The sequence below is a fragment of the Hyperolius riggenbachi genome, chromosome 10, assembly GCF_040937935.1.
Source record: "Hyperolius riggenbachi isolate aHypRig1 chromosome 10, aHypRig1.pri, whole genome shotgun sequence".
In the NCBI taxonomy this organism is placed as follows: domain Eukaryota; kingdom Metazoa; phylum Chordata; class Amphibia; order Anura; family Hyperoliidae; genus Hyperolius; species Hyperolius riggenbachi.
Window position 1 is genome coordinate 11,905,633 of NC_090655.1, and position 25,908 is coordinate 11,931,540.

A 25,908-nucleotide genomic window follows, 5' to 3' on the forward strand; every position below is an offset into this window, starting at 1 on the left:
GTTTGCACATGCACAGTCATGTTGGAGAGGAGGGGAGAGCGGCCGGGCACATGGCTAAATAATATTCACTGCACTCAGTGACGTGCAGTGTTTACTTCCTGGAGCGGCCGCTCTGTGCGGCGATTGGCCTGGCGGGACCACGTGATGCCGCATGCGTCCAAGAGTACGCATCACAGCATCACGGACGCCAGAGTGAGCTGCAGAACGCGGCTCACTCCAACGTCCACACCAGAGAGCACCAGGCCTTGCGTTAGGGGCACGTTATGTGCCCTATAACGTCCCCTAAACGCAACGTCCTGGTGTGTAACTAGCCTTAGGGGTGAAGTGGTTAAATGATTATCTGTTGACTACCCCATTTTAATTTGTCCTTAATTGTGTGTACTATCAAATCAATATTAACAGTCAACAAAAAACAAACAACAAAGCACAAAGTTAAATTAAAAAAACACAATAGAATTTTATTAATAATCTTTTGGAATGCTTTGTGAATTACACACATTGTTTTTTTTTTTTTGTACAGAATGAAAAGAAAATCATTGGAGATAAAAAGCGACAATGCAATGAGTCAGCAGTTATACGTAAATGTATAAAACGTGTGGGCGGAGCTCAGCGTATGGCTGTGTGACTGACTGAGACGCCGCACAGGATTGGATGGACTCGCGTCTCGTCAGAGAGACTGTTACCAGCAGCTCTGGATACTTGTAGTCAAGATAACAAAAACACCCCTGAAAATATTGCCAAATCCACAAGTAGTACCTAGTAATGGAGGTGATAGGGAAAGCCAAGTTTTGGCAACTGTGCATGTGACAGAACTTTACCTCACAACTTTTTGATTGGCTGCTGCAGCTAACAGGCAGGTGGTAGGGCCAAAAAATAGGAGGATAGATACAATTGTTTATCGCATGCGTTTATTTCCACCTCAGGCTCACTTTAAGGTACGTACATTTAAGGATACTGAAAGAATGCCCAATTATATTAATAAAAATGTGTGTTTTGGAATAAGTGGCTTCAAGCAATGGGGTTAATGTATAAATCTTCTGAATTGTCTCTCTTTACAGAGAAGTAACTACGAATAATGAAAAAAAAATGTCAAAAATTAGATAATTACCTAAGAAGGCTTCCCCAGGTGTCCTCCAGGCCCCCACCATTGCCGAGCATGGACCCCCTGCAGGTGTCGCTGTTTTGCGCATGCGCAGGTGCAGTACGCCCGCACTCGTGCACGGAGAAAAGTGCTAAAGGGGTCCCGGGCAGCAGCGGTGGTCTCCAGGGGGACATGGGAATCCTGTGCAGGATCCAGAGGCTTTCCTCTCCTGAGGTAAGTATGTCATTTTTGTCTTTAGATTGTTCTCAGGTTCTCCCTAACTTTCCTAGTTTAAAGAAGTTGAAAACAGACAAAGGGAAATAATTCATCAATCTCTTATGACCTCAATTTTCCACAAGAACATTTTGTGGCATAGCCATACGCGTGAAGCAAGTACATCAGGTGCCCTCTACTGCAGTCCATAAGTACCCAGCCTGCATGTTTTTGTCCTTGGTTGTGCTGGCCGCATGGCCAGTGTAAGGGGGTGGGTTGGACATTCATGGAAATGGAATAGTCCTTGCAGCATTGACATTACGGAATAGTCTTTGGTATGACTTGTGTTTCTGTTCCTCAATACTACTTTGAATTGTACAACTAAGACAGAAATGTGGAACTCAAGTTCTCAAGGGCCAAGATCCTCACACATTTTGGCACAGCTCAAAACAATTGATAGGACTGAATCAGGAAAGGTGTAGCCCATCAAGTAGAACACATTTCTCCATTCCTCAGTCCATCCTAAACACTGGCATGGATATGGCCCTCAAGGAATGCAGTTCGACACTAGAAGACTAAGACAACCATTTCTCCAGAACACAGAAGGTCATAGGTCGGTATGTTGGGCCCTGAGGCAGCACCAAGGTTACGTCATCCCTGATCTCAGGCCTAGCTTATAAAACGTACAATAATTATGTTCTAAACACTTGAAAGTAACATTTGTTTTGGCTGAAGTTGGTTTTTTTTTTTTAGATGATCCTTCCACAGTTGATGGACCTCCCAAATGTCTCTTGAAACAGGTGGAAGCCACGTTTAGGCAACTGTGCATGTGACAGAACTCTACCTCCACTCAGCTTTACGATTGGCTGCTGCAGCTAACAGGCAGGTGGTACAGCCAATCAGCCAAACAACAAGGAAGATAATCTAGTCCTTTCCCCATTTTAAGAGAACCACTCACAAAAATGCATTTATAAAAAAACGGAATCTTCACTCTCGAATTGATCAACCAGGTAAATTTTACTAGCCTTAACTGACACTAGTGATATTATTTAACTATATTTTTTTACAGTCATCAGCCTCAGTCACGGTGGAAGGACCCCAGTAAGGCTGTTTATTGTACTGCCTGCTGAGGTCAGTGCTCCTTGCTAAATTCTACCCCTGCTGGTAACTCTTTGATATAGGATATCTTATTGTTCTCTCAACAAAAGTACAATTTACTATGCTGGGGTCCTCACAGAACCCTAAAGTCCCAGTATATCCACCCCCCATTGTGTGCATGTGGTGAGGCTAGCAGGCTGTGAACATTTCCACCCCGCCTTCTTGATTTGTTTTCCTTGTATAACTGGCAGCACCCTCGAAGTATGACTGGAATATGTATGCAATTATCAAACCTCGATCGTACAGACTGCAAAAATATACCGGGGGAAACAGTTGTGTCTCGCTAGTAAAATTTAACTGTGTGATTACAATTTAAGAGCAGGAAATCTGATTCTTATAAATGTCCATTCATGACAGTCTCTTTAAACTGAAATTTAGGAATTTTTAGGAAGACCTGCCCTCTACCTTTATTTTATATTGAACAGCACATAAATAGCAGAATATTTTTAAGATTTGAAAGTCAGTTTAATTAAAAGTCTACAGTCATGTGACCTCAGGCTGGGCTGTTCCGTTCTATTGACTGCTAGAATACATCCCGCACTCTCAAGGAGTTCAGCTGTCCAACCACACATCTCTTCTTTCGTCATACCATTATTCTTTTAGGGTATCGAAGAAGGGAAGGTGAGTAACAGACCAGGCTACACCTCCAATCATAGGGTCCTGCAGAAGGGAAGGTGAGAACAGACCAAGCCACACCTCCAATCATAGGGTCCTGCAGAAGGGAAGGTGAGTAACAGACCAGGCTACACCTCCAATCATAGGGTCCTGCAGAAGGGAAGGTGAGAACAGACCAAGCCACACCTCCAATCATAGGGTCCTGCAGAAGGGAAGGTGAGTAACAGACCAGGCTACACCTCCAATCATAGGGTCCTGCAGAAGGGAAGGTGAGAACAGACCAAGCCACACCTCCAATCATAGGGTCCTGCAGAAGGGAAGGTGAGTAACAGACCAGGCTACACCTCCAATCATAGGGTCCTGCAGAAGGGAAGGTGAGAACAGACCAAGCCACACCTCCAATCATAGGGTCCTGCAGAAGGGAAGGTGAGTAACAGACCAGGCTACACCTCCAATCATAGGGTCCTGCAGAAGGGAAGGTGAGAACAGACCAAGCCACACCTCCAATCATAGGGTCCTGCAGAAGGGAAGGTGAGAACAGACCAAGCCACACCTCCAATCATAGGGTCCTGCAGAAGGGAAGGTGAGTAACAGACCAAGCCACACCTCCAATCATAGGGTCCTGCAGGAGGGTGGGTGAGTAACAGACCAAGCCACACCTCCAATCATAGGGTCCTGCAGGAGGGTGGGTGAGCAGCAGAGAGGTGCTGTGTAAGGCTAAAGGATAGACGTGCCCCAACTCCAGAAGTGTGCAGAAAGATAGAGCACCTCATCCCACAATCAAGTAGCTCTTAGGATAGGGAATATCATGTTCCTGATTTGAAAAAAAAAACCAAAAAAAAAACCCTCTATTTATGTGCTAATCGGGGATTTACTGGGGCAGGTCTTCATAAGTATAAATTCCTAGAAATATGCTTCTATGATGCAGTTTTGCTGAGAATCAAAGGGAACCGGGAGAACCCTTCCATGGTGGTCAAAACAAAACTGGCTGTCTGAATAATAAAAGACTTTAAAAGTATTCTCTAATAATTTTTTTGTACTTAAATACTCAACATGTAAGAAAATACTTACCATAAAACTGCATATTATTATTATTATCGGTCATATGCTTTGAATTTGTCTACTGGCTTCTTAAGTCCATATCAGTTAGATCATGCTTCTGAGTAGATCCTGAAGAGTAGAGGACAAAATGGGAAGAGCAGTTGTTTGCCAAGTCTGAGGTCGACGACCGTATGACCCGTAGGGTCATCTCATCTCCCCTGCCTCCTTTCTGCCGCCCGAGGGACCACCTTTTTGATGTGGTTCTTGGAGTTGTGGTGACGGGATGGCATCTTCTCCTTGGAACTAGAACTGGAACACTTCTCCTTCTTCAGCTGAAAGTCAAGCTGTCAACAAGAAAGACATATAGGTAATCACACGTGCCTTCAATAAAACCAAGCGGTCTTCTCCTACTACGAGCTAAGAACTTTCTTCAGCTAAAGTTGCTACTTTTTGCCTCGGGGTCTACATGGATTTCATATGAAGCATATGCCAGGGTAATGTTCAAAACCAAAATAAATCTGCTGAAAGCTAAACATAATGAGGCAACTGCTCCAAGAGGTCTCCGAGCTTAAAGAAGAACATGTTATTGACTTTTTGAGGGCTTCTAAGGGATTATGGAAACTAGCTGAAATAAAGGCAACAAAATGGGGTAGGAATAGACCACTTCTGGCTTATACGCTAGAGAAACTATCACTGCCTCTGGTTAGTTTATATAAACATTTAAGCATAATCATCGGAGGACATTATTGTCCGAGTTCTCCATTCTCGCAGAACTGAGTGTACTGAGGTCACTGGAGGTGACTGTAAGGTCTTCCATGTCACTCTTGGGCTAGTGTAGGGGTTTTGGTTAGGGATAGGTAATGAAATCAAATTAGGTTGCGCCTAATGATAGTTTGTATGATCTGTTAGCGTCCCTCCCTGTCTCCCCGGTCCGCTCCTGTCCCCCGCTGGACGGCCCGGAATTCTGTCCGAGCCGCGCATGCTCTCCTGTCACGCTACTGTAGCCGGGAGCATTCTGCGCCTACGCAGTAGTTAATACAGGGGACAGGAGTGGCTCAGGAAGATGGCAAGTGACCAAGCGGCCTCAAGGGGGGTGGAGGAAGCCCAAGGTGAGTATAAAACATGAGTTGACTTTCAATGTTGTAGAAAGGAAGGAAGGAGGCACCGCTTCTTTTGAAATCCCTTTATTCCGGTGGGGAGAAATGCAGGTACATAGCAGTGGGGGCGACAGATGCCTGACAGCTGTTTCGCTGGTTTAAACCAGCTTCTTCAGAGGCAATCTGCCTCTGAAGAAGCTGGTTTAAACCAGCGAAACAGCTGTCAGGCATCTGTTGCCCCCACTGCTATGTACCTGCATTTCTCCCCACCGGAATAAAGGGATTTCAAAAGAAGCGGTGCCTCCTTCCTTCCTTTCTACAACATTGAATTTCAAGCTGCGTTCTGGATGTGCACGCTCTTGGTTCCCACCTCCGGTGTGTCTGCCCTGCTACATTTGGTGCCAGGTACTGTGCCTTCATTTTCCCTTCATGAGTTGACTTTCGTCTCAGGTGAACTTTAAGGAAAAGGCAGAGTTAGTTAAATATTGTCAGGGAAAGGGTTAAAGTGAGATTATACTCCCAAAACTAAAATTTCAGTAACTACTCTACATTTGAAAGCATTTCTACAAAGATTCTACAAATCTACATTTGAAAGTATTCCCTGACTGCAGAGAGTAGTAGAAGCTTGCTTATCTCTGGTCATCGGCAAAGGCAAGAATCTCCCTGTGCCTGTGTCTTCACTTTGCCACCCTCCTTTTCTGCTGAAGTGATTCAGTTGTTGCCAGGGTGATGGGTCTATGCAGCAGAGGGAGGGGGGAGGGGGCAGAGTGAAGACACATTCCTCAGAGAGCTTCAGCCAACAATAATTACATTTGCCTTTGCTGATGACCAGATATAAGGAAGCTTATACTTCTCTCTGCAGTGAAAATAAACTATTTTAATAAAAAAGGTCCATGGGGTCGTAAAGAGTCAGACATGACTAAATGGTGACTGAAAAACAACTATCTAATGGCGAATGAACAACTGCTATCTCCACCCTAGTCAGCTAATCAACTTCCAACTCAGTGATGCATTGGGTCAACTAAATGGATTTCATGGCCATAACTTACCACTGTGGCTGCGTCCGGCCCGACGGTGACTGTAGCAACCTTGGGGTAGTAGCCCTTCGCTGATGCTGTTACCGTGTACGTTTCGGGTAATAACAAGCGGAAGTAATCTCCTCCTTCACCTGCGGGGGAAAACGGGGAACTATCAAAATGTATTTAAACCCCAATTTCCAGCACATTTTTTTTGACATGCACCTTATAGAAAATTATACTACATTAAAGCAACACCATCAATTAACATGTTTTTTTCAATTGAGAAAGGACATGTTTGGGAAGTGCTGCTAAGTACTGGCGTATACATTAGAATGCTTATATCTAATTCCTTTCACACTTTTCTGAGGGCAGTCTGCTCTAATCTGACGGCAGAGTGAGTCATGAGGGGAGGGGGGAATTCCCTCACAGTGCATCTGTTATTCCCGTGTGTGCGAAAGAAAGTCCTGTGTCCTGTGTCTCTGACTGAAGTGTTTGCAGAGAGCAGAGGAAATGTAACTTATGTGCAAGTGCAACATAAACATTTGTAATTGTGTGTGTGAAACATGACACCTGACAGGCTTTTTCATATAACTCTGCTTCAATATTATGTGGTTCTTAGCATTTCAGACTGCAGAGCTTCACCTCTGCAAATGAGACTTTCCAAACGTACCTAAAATCTACACACTATGAATTAAAGCTTTTGCCTCTGATATATAACATGAAAAGTAGGAAAATGTTTACACAGCTACGTAGACATTATGTGTACATTACTATTTTACTGTAGAACACTTGGTTTGATAGTGTTCCTTTAAGTAGACATAAAAAACAAAAGTTTGGAAATAATGCCATGGCTTTTGGAACACAGATGAGGAAACTGACTCCAATCCGCCACCAATCCTTAACTGGCTCACACTGAGACACTCCCATCTTAGTCACATGGGTGTGATGATGATGTCTACATGCTTCTCATTACCCAGGGTTTGTGTTTGCTGTATCCATAATCTACCAATATCAACAGTTTTTCCTTTTCAACAGTTTACATTTTTCTCTGCGGTTATGAATACTATAAAAAAAAGACAGAGAGACCCTAATCCACAAAAATCATGAGCAAACATCACTTAAGCACAAATACAGCTATTGCTCTAGCTAACTAATGAAATAAACAATTGTATCTATCTTCCATCTCCTAAAAATGACTTTTTAAGATATTCCACAGTTTTATTTTATGTTTAAATCACACATTCATTGAAGTATGCCAGAGCTAAAAATGTATTATTATTGACCCCTTTTATCTCTTTCCTGCTCTCAGAAGCCATTTTCTGCTAGGAAAGTGTGTTATAGTTGGAATTTTTTATCAGTGAGGGTCACACTGTAGTCACTTCCTGTCTGAGTCAGGACTGAGTCAGCCACTTACATACCTGATATTTAACTCTTTCAGGCAGACAAAGAAAAAAAGGAACACCGCCTAGTTATTTGTGTGCTAGACACTGTACATACACATGTCTATCTCATCATGTCACATGTCACTTCGGGTATCCTTTAAAGTGAACCTGAAATAGGGGATTAGCATTAAAATACACATACCTGGGGCTTCCTCCAGCCCCCTCCAGCCTGATCGCTCTGACTCCGTCCTCTTTTTCCTCTCCATACGCCCGCAACTGGCCCTGGAAAATCCATCAGTTGGGGCCAGTCAGCGCATGCGCAGTCTGGCCAGGCGCACTCCCCTGACTCGTTTCTGTTGCCGGGAGTGTACTACAACTTCAAGTAGTACTGTGCAGGCGCAGAACACTCCAGGCAACATGCGCTGTTGGCCCTGCATCGGAGGACTTTCTGGGGCCAATTGCAGGAAACCGGAGAGGAAGAAGATGATGTCGTGAGAGTGATCAGGCTGGAGGGGGAAGGAGGTATGAATATTTTAATGCTAATCTTAGGTACACTTTAAAGGATACCCGAAGTGACATGTGACATGATGAGATAGACATGTGTATGTACAGTGCCTAGCACACAAATATCTAGGCTGTGTTCCTTTTTTCCTTCTCTGCCTGAAAGAGTTAAATATCAGGTATATAAGTGGCTGACTCACTCCTGACTCAGACAGGAAGTGACTACAGTGTGACCCTCACTGATAAGAAATTCAAACTATAAAACACATTCCTGGTAGAAAATGGCTTCTGAGGGTAAGAAAGAGATAAAAAGGGGAATTTCTTATCAGTTACACATGTCTATCTCATCATGTCACATGTCGCCTCGGGTATCCTTTAACCTTGTGACCAGGAAGATGTATCCCAGCGACGTACCAACAACGACTAGTGCTCGCAAATAAATCTTCGGGGGGGGGATATGTAATGGCACAAGATGGGTGTGAACGAGAGTTCAAGCGATCGCGGTACTTTGTGCGGAAGTCGTCAGGGATCTGAAAGATCCAATCCGCCGTGGTGGTCCTTATCCCCGTGTGACGGTAAGCGTTATTATCTATTTATTATTTATGCCTGAAATGATCACTCGCTGCATAAAAAAATAAAAAATAAAATATATTTTGCGATTTTATTAGATGAAGAAATGATAAAAAAAAAAAATATTGTTGTAGACAATGGGCTTGATTCACTAAGACAAATAGCATGCCTTATCCGAGTTAACACGCCTTATCCGAGTAGCATAGCGAGGGCTACAAAACTTATACCTGCTAATTGGCAATGACGAGAGTTCCACTCATCCTGCCCTGAGCCCCTGCGGGTTCGTATCGCTCGCTATGCTACTCTGATAAGGTGCATTAACTTTGATAAGGCATGTTACCTCTGATAAGCCGTGTTATCTCTGATAAGGCGTGTTATCTCTGATAAGGCATGTTACCTCTGATAAGCCGTGTTATCTCTGATAAGGCGTGTTATCTCTGATAAGGCATGTTACCTCTGATAAGGCGTGTTATCTCTGATAAGGCATGTTATCTCTGATAAGGCATGTTATCTCTGATAAGGCATGTTACCTCTGATAAGGCATGTTACCTCTGATAAGGCATGTTACCTCTGATAAGCCGTGTTATCTCTGATAAGGCATGTTACCTCTGATAAGGCGTGTTATCTCTGATAAGGCGTGTTACCTCTGACAAGGCGTGTTATCTCTGATAAGGCATGTTATCTCTGATAAGGCATGCCATTTGTCTTAGTGAATCAATCCTAATATTATAAAATTTTGGCTATACCCTGCACTATTTTTTCCTGGCGCCCTTATTTGATGTATGCATCTGTACAACATAGGACAGGGCCGGGTCGAGTCAGAGGCGAGAGAGGCTCCAGCCTCAGGGTACAGTGTAGGAGGGGGCACAGGGCGGGGCCGAGGCGAGAGAGGCTCCAGCCTCAGGGTGCAGTGTAGGAGGGGGGTGCAGGGCGGGGCCAAGGCAGAGGGGAGAGACGCTCCAGTCTCAGGGCGCAGTGTAGGAGAGGGCGCAGGGTTAGGCCGAGGCGAGAGAGGCTCCAGCCTCAGGAGCAGTGTAGGAGGGGCGCAGGGCGGTGCAGAGGCGAGAGAGGCTCCAGCATCAGGGCGCAGTGTAGAAGGGGGCGCAGGGCGGGACCGAGGCGAGAGAGGCTCCAGCCTCAGGGCGCAGTGTAGGAGGGGCCCGGGGGCTGGGCCGAGGCAGAGGCAACAGAGGCTCCAGCCTCAGGGCGCAGTGTAGAAGGGGGCACACAACTCACTCAGCTATCATTCCCCTGTTGTGTTTGAAGCAGAGAAAAATAAGAAAAGGGGATACATGGCAGTGACTGCAAGCCAGATAACTAGAGATTAAGGAGTTGGGGTTCCTGGGACACCTCTTAGTGTAATAGCAATCAGTGTGTGACGGCTGGGGTGGGAGGGATGGAGGGGCGCACTTTGGTGCCTCTGGGACAGGGCCCCCGGCAGCATGCACTATACATGAGATACATGAGATACACGTTAGATGGGAAAGGAGGAATTCATCACTTACCGGAGAAGATGTTATGGTTAATCCCAGCCACAGAGATTACGGCGTTGGCGATACCATTGTTGTTTTCATCGGTCACCATGCCTTTGATTCCTTTGTGTACCTGGACAGAACACCCAGAACAGTTAGTGAGGAGCAGTGTTTGCTCAATGGGATCGGTAATTACTGGCTGTGTCAGGGTGACCTCTCGTTTATAAATGCTCTGTCATCTGCAGGAAAACACAGCCTCAATATGTCTAAACACGCAAGATTAAACTGAACTGAGGGGGATATGGAGGATGCCATATTTATTTCCTGTTACACAATACCAGTTCCCTGGCTGTCCTGCTGATCATTCTGGTATCAGTAGTGTCTGAATCACACACCTTAAACAAGCATGCAGCTAATCTACCTAGTCACACTTCGGTCGGAGCACCTGATCTGCTGCATGCTTGTTCAGGGTCTACAGCTAAGGGCTTGTGTCTACTGTGCTCAGCTGCCCTGCTGATCCCCTGCCTCTAAAGCTGTGTACCAATGTGCAGGCCTGGATTTACATTACAGGAGTCTATAGGCACAGATATCTTGGCACCTTAGACTTCGCCGTCCATGAGCCTACAAACCTCCGACCCAACTGGCTGGCCCAGCTGTCACTTGTCCCTTACTTCCCTTGCCCATCATAGGTAGCTACAGGTGCCCCTTAGAGTGTTAGGTAGAAAGAGGTAACCTCAGTATCAAGTTGCATAGAGGAGAGAGGGAGGCACTCAAGGAGCAGAGTGAGCCTTCTTTCTTTCATCAGGCGCCTCTAGGCATATGCCTACAGTGCCTTATGGGAAATCCAGCCCTGCCCACGTGGCGATGTTCCCAACGATTTTCCCAACGACCAGCTATTTTCTGAGCGGCGAGCAGTCGTTTATGTGATGTCACAAAGTGGGTACAGGCGCACGATTACGTTTCACGACGAGAAAAGATTGCCACGGCGGATCAGATCTTTAAGATCCCCGACGACACCCGGAAGTACTGCGATCGCTGGAAGTCTCATTCCCCTTCCATGTGCAGCAGCCCCTCCCCCGTTCCATGTGTAACCCCTCCCCTCATCCATATATAACGTCCATGAACAGCAGAGAAGCCCCTCTTTCATGTACAGCTCATTTGAACAGCAGCAACCCTCTTCCATGTGTTGTTCCCCATTTGCAGCCTCCTCCTCCATATGCAGCAACCCCTGTTCCATGTCCGGCCTTCCCTTTGGGCTGCAGCCACCCAAGGCACTGGCCTTTGCGGCCTCCCCAGAAATCTGACAAGATTAGCTGCATGCTTGTTTCAGGTGTGCGATTCAGACCCTGCTGTTGCCAAATAGATCAGCAGGGCTGCCAGGCAACCAGTATTGTTTAAAAGGAAATAAATATGGCAACTTCCATAGGTCTCACACCTCAGGTTCCTTTTAAGAAACACCTGAATGGGCAACGTTTTGAGGACATTTCTGGTGTCACACATGCAGCTGAGAGCTGGTTTGAGGCCCAATCAAATTACTTTTATTTGAAAGGATCTAGAAAAGCTGCGACTATGCTGTACCAAGTGCGTCAGTCTTGTGGGGGGAGGAGGGTTATGTTAAATAAATGTTTTATTGCGTGCATGAAAAAAGGGTGCCGTGAAAAAATTATTAACGAATTTGGCGCCAGGTATTAACGAAATTTGCTAACGAAAATCATCGTTGTCAAGCTCTATTAACGATAATTACTGTTGCAAAAAACAAACGAAGAATAATAACGAATAAATATTAACGTTAAATGTCGTAAAGATTTTCGTCAATACTGCTTAACCCAACCCTACCCTCACACAGAACCCTCCCCTGGTGGTGCCTAAAACTAACCACTCCCCTAGTGGCGCCTAACCCCCCCCCCCAACCCCGGTGGTGCCTAACCCTAACCACCCCCCTGGTGGTGCCTAACCCTAAATACCCCCCCTCCCTCCGGTGGTGCCTAAAACTGATCGCCGCCTAGGTGTTGCCTAACCCTAACCACTCCCCCGGTGGTGCCTAACACTAACCACTCTCCCTGGTGATGCCTAACCCTAACCACTCCCTCTGCATAAACACCCTGTTACATATATTAACGATAATACCTTTGGAAAACTTAAAATCTGTACTTATTAACAAAATAATATGACAAAAACTACAACGTTGTAAACTTCTAAAATGATAACTACCTCAAAAACTATAATGTTATAATGTTATTAACAAAATTTTTTGATGCGCCCTTTTATCATGCTTTTTTTGCCGTATTAACGATAATTGCATTAAAGTCTACGGCGGCGCCCTTTTTGTCCACTTTCAGCCGGCGCCCTTTTTTCCTGCCACCGTTTTATTTCATAACTCTGTCGGTCTTCTTTCTGGAACTTATCAGCAACCCCTCGTACCATCAGGAATGGTTCAGCTTCCTAGAAGGATCATCAGCTTCCAGCCAAAACTGCTGTGTCACTGTGAGTACAGCCGACCGAGACGCAGGATTGCGAGTTTAGCTGAGGCCGGGCCTGATGTGACCATCGCAATGTTCCCTAGAATAAATATAGACTGGGGGGGGTTACAGAAGAACACAAATGTTCTTTTTTCTAGGAAATCCGCTGCAGAAACGTGTCTATCGAACGGCTGCCTTAAAATAACATGTGTGAGAAAATATATGGCGAGATATCGGCTTTCATGCTGACCTGTGTTTGATTACCCACAATTCCCGGGCGGTACAACAGTACAGAGGGGGTTATTCCTGTACGCCGCGTCTGTAAGACGAGACGTATCTCCTGCTCTGCGGCGTGTTTACTGACCTTCCGCCATACGAGCGGCGGCCAACAAAGTGCGCAGTGTGTGCAGCTTGCGTAGCCTGGAGCGCGGTCGGGTGTGTAATGTGTGCGCTGAGTGTTCTGCTTTTCCTCCATCCATCTCCCCTGCTCGGCTGGCTGCCCTGTAACACTTGTGGTTCACACGTGTATCCTCATATGAGACCACCGCCATCAAAGAGGCCATTGACTGGAAGAACTCCGACTTCCACCAGCCTCCATCGTGTTAATTGATGGGAGCAGGCCAATGCCAAAACAGCGTAACGGGGGATAGAAAGAGGATTCCGCGCTTTACAACTGAAAAGTGGTGCTACCAAAGTCAGCTTCATAATCTAACCGTCATCAACGCCAATATACATACTCCAGTCATTTTCTGCAACGAGTTAAAGGGGCCCTATGGCGAAAAATTTTTAAATTTAAAATATGTGCAAACAGACAAATAAGAAGTACATTTCTTCCAGAGTAAAATGAGCCATAAATTACTTTTCTCCTATGTTGCTGTCACTTACAGTAGGTAGTAGAAATCTGACAAATAAGATGTATGGTACATTTTTTTCTTCTGTCTATGTTTGCATATACAGTATTTAAAATTTTACATTTTTTTTGCCAAAGTGCCTCTTTAAAGCATTTTAACCTTTACAAGAAAACATTTGTTACAGCGGATACAAATCCTGCAATAAATCTGCTGTGTGTCTACTTCCTGCTTTTATGGAAGCAGACATCTTGTTACCATCCTGTGTTTACAAATTATCTGCTCTGCTGAGGCAGCCAGCTGTCACAGCTGAGAGATCAAATTGCACTGGTTATTGGTCACAGATGAGTAGGAATTAGACAGTCTAAACTCTCTAAGGGCTGGTGCACACCAAAACCCGCTAGCAGATCCGCAAAATGCTAGCAGATTTTTAAACGCTTTTTTTTATTTTTATGAGGCGTTTTGCTAGCGTTTTGCGGATTGCTGCTGCGGTTTTCAGTATAGTAGATTTCATATATTGTTACAGTAAAGCTGTTACTGAACAGCTTCTGTAACAAAAACGCCTGCAAAACCGCTCTGAACAGGCGTTTTTCAGAGCGGTTTGCGTTTTTCCTATACTTAACATTGAGGCAGAAACGCATCCGAAATCCAAAAAATGCCTCACCCAGGCATTTTTCGTTTCTGCAAAACGCCTGCCGCTCTGGTGTGCACCACCCCATTGAGATACATTGACCAAGCAGATCCGCAGCCGCAAGCGGATCTGAAAACGCCCAAAAAGCCGCTCGGTGTGCACCAGCCCTAAATGCATACAGGGTTTATCTCTCTCTGTTTTCCTTCTGTCCTGAGCAAGAGTTCAGATCCACTTTAAGTTTAAAGGACAGCTGTAGTGAGAGGTATATGGAGGCTGCCATATTTATTTGCTTTTAAACAACACCAGTTGCCTGGCAGCTCTGCTGCTTCTCTTTTTGGCTGCAGTCATGGCTGAATCACACCAGAAACAAGCATGCAGCTAATCTTGTCAGATCTGACAATAATGTCAGAAACACCTGATCTGCTGCATGCTTGTTCAGGGGCTATGGCTAAAAGTATTAGAGGCATAGGATCAGCAGAGAAGCCAGGCAATTAGTATTCCTTAAAAGGAAGTAAATATGGCAGCCTCCATATACCTTTCACTACAGTTGTCCTTTAAAGTGTTAAAGGACACCAGAACTGAGAGGGATATGGAGGCTGCCATATTTATTTACTTTTAAAATATACCAGTTTCCTGGCTGTCTTGCTGATCCTCAGCTTCTAATACTTTTATCCATAGACCCTGAACAAGACTAGATTAGATTAGCCGCTTGCTTGTTTCAGGTTTGTGATTCAGACACCATGGCAGCCAGAGATCAGCAGGGCAGCCAGGCAACTGGTATTGATCAGAAATAAATATGGCAGCCTCCATATACCTCTCGCTTCAGCTGTCCTTTAAGCTTCCTACAAATTTCAGAGTTCTGACGCCCTTAGTAAGTTCCTTGATCTTTAGGGCAACAGATCGATGGAAGGAACGCTGTACAGCTGCTTTATTGTGTGCTGTTCTATGGAGAGGGGGGAGTAGTCAAAGATGACCTCATAGGTCAGTTAGGGACGTGACTATGTACTCTGTAAAGTGCTGCAGAAGATGTCAGTGCTATATAAATACATAATAATATGGGAGGACATTAGACTATGACTATGGTAGGATTAGATTGTGAGCTCCTCTGAGGACAGTCAGTGGCATGACTATGTACTCTGTAATGTGCGGCAGAAGATGTCAGCGCTATATAAATACATAATAATATGGTAGGACATTAGACTATGACTATGGTAGGATTAGATTGTGAGCTCCTCTGAGGACAGTCAGTGACATGACTATGTACTCTGTAAAGTGCTGCAGAAGATGTCAGTGCTATATAAATACATAATAATAATATGGTAGGACATTAGACTATGACTATGGTAGGATTAGATTGTGAGCTCCTCTGAGGTCAGTCAGTGACATGACTATGTACTCTGTAAAGTGCTGCAGAAGATGTCAGTGCTATATAAATGCATAATAATAATATGGTAGCACGGTGGCGTAGTGGTTAGCTCTCTCGACTTGCAGCGCTGGGTCCCTGGTTCGAATCCCAGCCAGGGCACTATCTGCAAAGAGTTTGTATGTTCTCTCCGTGTCTGCGTGGGTTTCCCCCGGTCACTCAGGTTTCCTCCCACATTCCAAAAACATACAAATAAGTTAATTGGCTCCCCCTAAAAAATTGGCCCTAGACTACAGTACTTACACTACATAATATAGACATATGGCAATGATAGGGATTAGATTGTGAGCTCCTTTAAGGGACAGTTAGTGACAAGATATATATATATATATATATATATATATATATATATATACTGTACAGCGCTGCGTAATACTATGGTAGGATTAGAGTGTGAGCTCCTCTGAGGACAGTCAGTGACATGACTGTGTACCCTGTAAAGTGCTGCAGAAGATGTCAGTGCTATATAAATGCATAATAATAATATGGTAGGACATTAGACTATGACTATGGTAGGATTAGAGTGTGAGCTCCTCTGAGGACAGTCAGTGACATGACTATGTACTCTGTAATGTACTGCAGGAGATGTCAGTGCTATATAAATACATAATAATAATATGGTAGGACATTAGACTATGGCTATGGTAGGATTAGAGTGTGAGCTCCTCTAAAGACAGTCAGTGACATGACTATGTACTCTGTACAGTGCTGCAGAAGATGGCAGTGCTATATAAATACATAATAATAATATGGTAGGACATTAGACTATGACTATGCTAGGATTAGATTGTGAGCTCCTCTGAGGACAGTCAGTGACATGACTATGTACTCTGTACAGTGCTGCAGAAGATGGCAGTGCTATATAAATACATAATAATAATATGGCAGGACATTAGAGTATGACTATGGTAGGATTAGAGTGTGAGCTTCTCTGAGGACAGTCAGTGACATGACTATGTACTCTGTACAGTGCTGCAGAAGATGGCAGTGCTATATAAATACATAATAATAATATAGTAGGACATTAGACTATGACTATGCTAGGATTAGATTGTGAGCTCCTCTGAGGACAGTCAGTGACATGACTATGTACTCTGTACAGTGCTGCAGAAGATGGCAGTGCTATATAAATACATAATAATAATATGGCAGGACATTAGAGTATGACTATGGTAGGGATTAGAGTGTGAGCTCCTCTGAGGACAGTCAGCGACATGACTATGTACTCTGTAATGTGCTGCAGAAGATGTCAGTGCTATATAAATACATAATAATAATATGGTAGGACATTAGACTATGACTATGGAAGGATTAGAGTGTGAGCTCCTCTGAGAACAGTCAGTGACATGACTATGTACTCTGTAATGTGCTGCAGGAGATGTCAGTGCTATATAAATGCATAATAATAATATGGTAGGACATTAGACTATGACTATGGTAGGATTAGAGTGTGAGCTCCTCTGAGGACAGTCAGTGACATGACTATGTACTCTGTAATGTGCTGCAGGAGATGTCAGTGCTATATAATACATAATAATAATATGGTAGGACATTAGACTATGACTATGGTAGGATTAGAGTGTGAGCTCCTCTGAGGATAGTCAGTGACATGATTATGTACTCTGTAATGTGCTGCAGGAGATGTCAGTGCTATATAAATGCATAATAATAATATGGTAGGACATTACACTATGACTATGGTAGGATTAGAGTGTGAGCTCCTCTGAGGATAGTCAGTGACATGACTATGTACTCTGTAATGTGCTGCAGGAGATGTCAGTGCTATATAAATACATAATAATAATATGGTAGGACATTACACTATGACTATGGTAGGATTAGAGTGTGAGCTCCTCTGAGGATAGTCAGTGACATGACTATGTACTCTGTAATGTGCTGCAGGAGATGTCAGTGCTATATAAATACATAATAATATGGTAGGACATTACACTATGACTATGGTAGGATTAGATTGTGAGCTCCTCTGAGGACAGTCAGTGACATGACTATGTACTCTGTACAGTGCTGCAGGAGATGTCAGTGCTATATAAATACAGTCAAGGCTGAAGGTTTGAGAATGGCACAAATATTGGTTTTCATATTGGTTGCTACTGGTGTTTTTATGATGGCGAATGGCAAATACTCCAGAATGCTGCAAAGATTGATCTTGTGAATTGTAAAGTCCTTCTTTGCCATAAAAATTAACTTAATCCATTTCCCCTGCATTTCAGCCCTGCTATATAACCAGAGCCGGGACAAGGTCCTCCAGCACCCAAGGCTGAGACACCAAAGTGCGCCCCTCCATCCCTCTCACCCCAGCCGTCACACACTGATTGCTAGTACACTAAGAGGGCCACAGGGCCCACAACCTCCCCAACACCCTAATCTCTAGTTATCTGACTTGCAGTCACTGCTATGTATCCCCTTTTCTTATTTCTTTCTGCTTCATACACAATTAGGAATGACAGCTGAATGAATTGTGCGCCCCCTCCTACACTGCGCCCTGAGGCTGGAGCCTCTCCAGCCTATGCCTCGGCCCGGCCCTGTATATAACTACAAAATAATACTAACAATAATAATATATAAAAAGTAACCACTACATTGAGAACAGCCTGAGGCCTGGGACCCACTAGTAGCGGTTTTCTAAGAGCTTGTGATGTGAAAAGCTCTTGCTAAAGTAATGCTAGGGGTGTGATCTCACTTGAGGGACCTAAAGCTAGGTACACACTTGAGATAAAAGTCTTTGGAAAATTAAAGATCACAGACCAATTTTACCCCCTTCCATGTAGTATGAGAGCCATACCTACACAGTCTGTGCTATTAAAGGGGAACTGAAGTGAGTGATAGATATGGTGGCTGCCATATTTATCTACTTTTAAACAATACTAATTGCCTGGCTGTCCTGCTGATCTATTTGGCTGCAGTAGTGTCTGAATCACACCAGAAACAAGCATGCAGCTAATCTTGTCAGATCTGACAATAATGTCAGAAACACCTGATCTGCTGCATGCTTGTTCAGGGTCTATGGCTAAAAGTACAGTATATTCTGGCGTATAAGACTACTTTTTAACCCTATGAAAATCTTCTGAAAAGTCAGGGGTCTTCTTATACGCCGGGTGTCATTGATGCCGGGTGATACGCCCTATCCTGTTACTGCCTCTCAGATCTCGCTGCTGAGGACTGTAGTGAAGCGGCGCAGGCGCACATGTGCGAGATCTAAGAGGCAGAGAAGGAGGTAAATAGGAAACAAGGGCGGGGCTAGAAGGGTGAAAGAGGCGTGTTTTATGGGCACAGCGTAATCTATTCTTCCATTCCGTTCTGATAAACAGGCTGACCAATCCACTTAGGGAGAGTTCACCAATCCAACTAGTCAATCCCCTGTATACTGTTATATACTGGGTACCACATACAGTACAGCACCAGTATATGATTTTTTAAAATTTTTATTTGGTGTGCGCTGGAAAAGGGGTAGTCTTATACGGCGAGTATATCCCAAACTCTATAATTTAACCGAAAAAGTTGGAGGGGGGGGTTCGTCTTATACGCCCAGTCGTCTTGTATGCCGGAATATACAGTATTAGATGTCACATGATCAGCAGGATAGCCAGGCAACTGGTATTACTTAAAAGTAAATAAATATGGCATCCTCCACATCTCTCTCACTTCAGTTGCCTTTTAAGCTAAACTCCCCATCAGATAAAAATCTTTGCAAGATGCTGCACACACAGATGCTGTACAGACACAAAAGATCAGTATCTGCAAAAGTTCTGTTCCTGCAAAATGCATTCATAGTCTATGAGATCTGCAGATCATCATACACACCTTGTTTAAAGCGGTATTGTCACCATAAAAATCAAATTTCAACAGCAACTGGGTGTATTAAGGGATAAAGATGCTAATCCTGCATTAAAAAAACTTTCAAAAAACTTTTTCTGCTGTTATGATTTGGAGTTATCACATACTTAAGGAGCACTGTCCCTTTAGTAGTCAGTGCCAAACAGTTGCATGCTGGGCGTTCATTTCATCTATAATATATTCCTCCTCTTCCATTTATTTCCCTGCCTAGCTGCCTATCTGAAACAGGATCCTCTGCTCACTTGTGTTTACAAGCAAGGCTGAGATGACTCAGGGATTGGAGGAGAAGAGAAAAAAAAAAGTAAAGGGCAGAAATGACATCAGGATTTAACCTAAACGGTGGGAAAAAGACATGGCCCCCACCACTATATAAAATTCAAGTTTCATTCGGATCCTTTAATCATTGCATCTGAGTGGGTGTGTGCGGGGGGGGGGGGGGGGGGATACTGGGTATTGAACCTTACCCAGCATGCGTCTTCTTCAACCTGTCCCACGCTGCGTTCCAAGCCTCGATCACGTGACTACAAACACTGCCTCCTTCTGGGTTGAAGGAGGTAGTGTAGTAGTCACGTGACCGAGGCTTGGAACGCAGCGGGGGACAGGTTAAAGAAGACGCATGCTGGGTAAGTTTAACTAGCCCTCCCCCCTGAATTTTATCCGGAGCTCATCCCTGCTGCAGATGATTGTCTGATCTGCAGATGATGGTCCGTTAAACAAGGTGCGTATGAGATCTGCAGATATCATAGACTATGAATGCATTTTGTAGGAACTGATGTTTTGCAGATACTGATCTTTTGCATGAGTACAGCATCTTGGAAAGATTTTTATCTGATGGGGAGTTCAGCTGAAAGAAAATCTGTAACTTTAAAAAGTTCCCCTGGGGGGTACTCACCTGGGGTGGGGGAAGCCTCCGGATCCTATTGAGGCTTCCCCCGTCCTCCTGTGTCCCATGGCGGTCTCGCTGTGCCCCTCCGAACAGCGGGGATGTAAATATTTACCTTCCCGGCTCCAGCGCAGGCGCAGTATCGGCTCTCCGCTTGGAGATAGGCGGAAAGTCTCCTGCACCTGCGTAGTAGAGTGGACCCAACAGAGGTGGACTATTTCCGCCTATCTCCGTGCTGAGAGCCACAACAGTGCCCCCGCTGGAGCCAGGGAAGGTAAATATATCATGCCTTGTCAGGCTTGTCGAGCCAGGATTGCGGGACGCTTCGGGGGAGCCAGCGCTGGACTGCCTGCAGCTACAGGGATGAGGGACGCCTCATTGGGAGCCTGAGGCTTCTCCCTCCCGAGGTGAGTACCCCCAGGGGATATTTTTTTGTTACTGAGTCTCTTTAATAGAATAGACTGTAAGTATGGCTCTCACATGGAAGGGGGTAAAAATTGGTCTGTGATCATTCCTTTTCCAAAGACTTTTATCCCAAGTGTGTACCACAGATGCAGCATGTATACAAGCAGCCTGTTATTTTCCAGCCACAGCTCTCACCTGCTCTATGAAGGTGATCAGGGCCTCCCGGTTGCCGTACCACTCGTTCTCTAAGTCGTCCGGCGGCGGAAACTTTTTACAGCTCAGCTCCAGGGTTATCTCAAAGCAGTTCTTATAGAGGTAATTGAAGTCCTGCATGCCTGGTGAACGCAAAAAAAAGGTGATTGGTTGAAAACTAGTTTTGGAAAAAAGGTAATACATGACCACAGGGGCGTAACTAGCAATCACTGGGCGCCTCTGCTAAAGTTTGGATGCCCCCCCCCCCCCCTCACTTTCTGCACAAGTAAACTGAGAACCAATGCTATTCAATTGGCTAGTGCACACTTGGATGTGTTTTCTCCATGCAGATAAAACAGGCAGCGGGGAAGCACTGGAAGCATTTTCTCTATCAATTACATTCACTTCTGTGATAAAATGTGCATGTTTTCACACACACAGACACACATGGGGCTTGATTCACAAAAGAGTGCTAACTGTTGGCACAGCCGTTTTCGCGCGAATTTTTGCATTGCGCGATTGCGAATTTTCACGTGAAACGATAACGATTTCACATGCAAATGCGTATTTTCATGCGCAATCGATATCGTTTTGCGTGAAAATTCGCGATTGCGCGCAATGCGAAAATTCGCGCAAAAACGGCCGTGCTAACAGTTACTACTCTTTTGTGAATCAAGCCCCTGGTGTGCAGAAAACGCATACAGAAAACCAACAGACCAATGTGCTCCCAGCCTCAGCTTATTACACTCACTCTGTCCTCTGATGGAGCAGAACTGGCTCTGCAGACTCCACCAGCATCAGTACAGTACACAGAACTTGGGAAGGTGGTAGAGAGGCTGGGTGCTGTACACAAGACCCTGCTGCATATCGAATAGGCACTGTCTATAACTACAAAACTTTGTATGATTCCTTATCAGTGGCTGAGCAGATGCAGTCATTAGAACAATTATGCAGAGAGCAGAAAGCTTTATTATTTACACCCCTGTATACTTGGTATACAGGGATATACTTGGTTGTGAATGCCCGGATGTCTACGTAAAGTACCCTTATAGCGAAAAAAGTAAGCAGTTAAAGTCTGTCAGAACCAATAGGTTTTGGACTAGTCCAAAACCTATTGGAGATTCTCAGGGTTTTCTTTGATTTCAGAAGCATTTCCTGAACAGCACTTGCTAAGGCTAAATAACAAAATAGTGTGTAAACATGGAGGGAAGCTGGCTGGTGTCTTACTATTTTGGCAGTTAAACTGCTGCTCAGGAAATGCTTTTGAAAACAAAGAAAATCCTGAGAATCCCCCATGAGGAGACGGACTAGTTCAAAACCTGTCGGTACTTGTCAGATTTTAGCATCTTACTTTTTTTGCTGGAGCAGTCCTTTAAGGAGGATCTCTAACCCAGAATTGAACTTCATCCCACTCCGTAGCTGATACCCCCTTCCCCATGAGAAATCTTTTCCCTTTTCTCACATACATCATCAGGGGGCGCTGTATGACTGATATTTTGGGGAAACCCCTCCCACAGTGTGATGTCAGGACCTAGGTGTGGGAACCTTGTTGCATTGTGGGCAATAACAGCTGTGCCCAACTGCCAAACAACCAGTATCTTCCTCTGCGGATATCTCTATCTATATAAAAAAAAACGTTTAGCCTATCGCATTGTTAGGGGATGTGGTTATAGGTAATGACAGTTGGTGCTGTCTGTTTTTTTTTTCATGTCTGCCAGTAGTAAAGATGATCATGTGCAGGCTGATTGTGGATCAAACAATATGAACAAATTACATGGTGAGTATCAGTCGTTTCTTGATCGCTCTTCTGTTTTTAACTTCTCACTTTGCAATGTATTGATTTATTTTCTTTGCCTTTTCACTACAGTTCCTCTTTAGGGCCCATTCACACAAGAAGTGCTTTTATGAGCATTGTGCGGTTGATTCGCAATTTTTAAAATTGCTCCCATTCACTTTCATTAAAATCGCGGTAAAAAAATCACGTACGCGATTGCAAAATCGCTGTGATTTTTTCCGCAATTTTAATGAAAGTGAATGGGAAAGATTTTATAAATCGCTAATCAATCGCAAAACGCTCAGAAAAGCGCTTCTAGTGTGAATGGGCCCTTAAGGAGTAACTCCTGTCAGTTCAGGTGTTTGAAGTCTGACTGGAAGAGATCAACAGGATGGCCAGGCAACTGGTATCTTTTAAAAGGCAATAAATATGGCAGCCAGAGGCAGCCCTTTCACTTCAGGTGTCCTTTAATCGTTTTGTACCAGAGCAATTTTCACCTGTCAGCTGTAACGATTGGGGAATTATCTCCGTTGTCAGCGCACAAGATGTGCGCTGACGCTGCGGAAATTCTCCACAAGCTTCTGAATAACAGAACCCAGCTTTGGTGCAATGCACCTGTAGAGGGGAATTCCCACCGGCAGATGGAGCTGTGGAGTGCAGAGGAATGAACCCTCTGCACTGCCACAGATGCCAGATAGGAATTGTACGAGTGGAAGTAATATAGGGCAAGATAGCCCCTAGTGAGAGAGAGTGAGCACAGAGACAGAATGTATGCATGTCCACCAATCTAGTCGCCACTCGGCAACGGTGAACACACAACAGCGAAGACCAAGTGGGAAAGCAATCGCAGGAATGGCGATTGCTAATAGCGACACAAGACTGAGTAAAGACAGAGCATAGGTGTAGTAAGAAAGACACAGCAAACCATAACAATCAGAACGCCAAGGAAAATAACAAACGCGCTAGCTAAACGCGGTCGCCGCATGAGAAAGGCAACAGCGACAAAACACGTTAATGGCGCGGTCTCCGGACGAGAAGCGCAACAGAGACAAAACGCGCCAACCCTGACTAACAAAAGAACACAGAAAACACAAACAAACAAATAATAGAAACGCTTGCTAATCGGTTGCCTTACCTCAGGCAACAGCAAGCGTTTGCTCCGGACAAACAGACAAAAAGAACAAGTCAGATAGGATCTACTGCTCTTCCGCAAGAGCGAGTGCGATCTGTACAACAAGACAGACAGAAGGAGTAGCCAGTAGCAACCGCAGCTAAGGTTAAACTCCAAGGTTCAGACAAGAAAGACCCACCGCCTCTAACGCTAGGGCGAATGCGATCTGGGAACAGGACAGAATGATCCACTGTCAGCCACCGCTGGCAATAGTACAATCGCACAGAAAGACAGAACAAGGCAATACAGATAATACGACCTAACTAAGCTAGAAGGAATGCAAGTGCACTCCCAAGGAACTACTCTAAGATAGCAATATTAGCCAACAATAAGCAGAGGGCTGAGGCTCCAGGTAAGTTAGCAGGAACAAACCTTCATGACCAGCAGGGAATTCTGGGAGGAAATGGTATTTATACTGCAAGCCACCAAAGGAAGCAGCTAAGCAATTTGCATGACAAATGGATGCAAATTCCTCACCAGAACAGCAACTCTGCAACTTGCAGAGTGAAGACAGGTCTCTTTTCCAGGGACCTGCAGCACTTAGACCTAAAAAATGGTCAAAAAGCTGTCTGCCTGTGCAGACAGCAGAGCAGATCATTACATCAGCGTTCCTCCCATTCATTCTCCAATAAATGTATAGCTACTTATCACAACAAAATGATCTATAGCTTGTTTTTTTATGCCACCAATAAGGCTTTCTTTGGGTGGGTACATTTTGCTAAGAATTATTTTATTCTAAATGCATTTTAATGGGAATAATAAGAAAAAAATAGAAAATGTCATTATTTCTCAATTTTTAAAGTTTTAAAATAAGATGTTCTACTGTGGATAAAACCCACACATTTTATTTGCCCATTTGTCCAGATTATTGCAAAGTTTAAATTATGTCACTAGTGCAATGTACGGCGGCAATATTTTATTTGGAAATAAAGGTGCATGTTTTCTGTTTTGCATCCATCACTAATTACAAGCCCATAATTGCAAAATAACAGTTCAGCCCCTAAGGTAACAATTTATATATTTATTTTGTTTTATATATGTGTGTGTGTGTGTGTGTGTGTGTGTGTGTGTACAGTGTGTGTGTGTGTGTACAGTGTGTGTGTGTGTGTGTACAGTGTGTGTGTGTGTGTGTGTGTGTGTGTGTGTGTGTGTGTGTGTGTACTGTGTGTGTGTGTGTGTGTGTGTGTGTGTGTGTGTGTGTGTGTGTGTGTGTGTGTGTGTGTGTGTGTGTGAATGTTTTATTTGGGTAACTATAGGTGAGAGGGGAAGGTAAGGGGTTTACTATTTGTCCACAAGATGTCCTCACACATGATCTTCCTGTGCGTACTGTTAGTACGCGAACAGGTAGTAACACGTGTGTTACTTTGTTTGTTACAATGACCGCAGGAATCTCATTGATGCCAGCGATCATTGACAAGGGGACTTAGATCAATGAATGGGAACTGATCTCCCCACTAACGAACGGTGACGATGAACGCAGGCGGGAGCGCATGGTGGCCATTCGATTCAATTGATGAATATCTACGTCCCTGGGCAGTAACTGAAGTCCTGCAGGATGTAGATATACCGTCTAAAAAACCTGAAGTGGTTAAAAAGCCTACTTAATGACTTCATGGATCTTATGCCACACAGCTATGGGTGACAGCGGCTAGGCTCGTCAATATACAGACATGCCAAATAGGAGTGGAAAGGTTAATTCCCTGTACATTCTTTCCTTACTAATCTACGCTATGCTCTCTGCACACATAAAGTCCATTACTAGCATCTTAATGCACAAACAGGCACTCAACGAATCAAACAGCCTATTAATGAAACAAAGATGCCCATTGTAACGTGTCTGCTGGTGTAATTAATAAAACGAGGTGGAATGTCGAGTTCTCCGCTCTCACTGGTCTCCCCAGACCGAGTATTTAAAGTGTCTACAGCTATTTATTCCCAGAAATAATCTCACTAACTATTTTAGGCATTTTTCCTGGGTTTAGCCTTCAATGACCTTAAACAATCCACCCCGGCATGGCCATGCTTGATTAATGCAGGAAACCAGATGAAAATAGAAGCGGCGGTTACAGAATTCAATGTTTTTCAAAGGACTGAAGTTACTTTCCTTAAAATTTACTA

At 44.3% G+C, this 25,908-nt stretch overlaps 1 protein-coding gene across 1 annotated transcript in view; it reads right to left on the reverse strand.

Annotated features, from left to right (window-relative positions):
* Positions 1 to 432: 432 nt before the first annotated feature.
* Positions 433 to 25,908, reverse strand: part of CPN1 (carboxypeptidase N subunit 1) — a 78,484-nt gene continuing 53,008 nt past the window's right edge. The window contains exons 6-9 of the mRNA XM_068258732.1: positions 20,849 to 20,988; positions 10,183 to 10,282; positions 6,255 to 6,373; positions 433 to 4,452 (exon numbers count right to left, since the gene is read on the reverse strand). Coding sequence (XP_068114833.1) covers positions 4,318 to 4,452; positions 6,255 to 6,373; positions 10,183 to 10,282; positions 20,849 to 20,988 — 494 coding nt within the window. The 3' untranslated portion in view covers positions 433 to 4,317. The remainder of the gene's footprint in view (positions 4,453 to 6,254; positions 6,374 to 10,182; positions 10,283 to 20,848; positions 20,989 to 25,908) is intronic.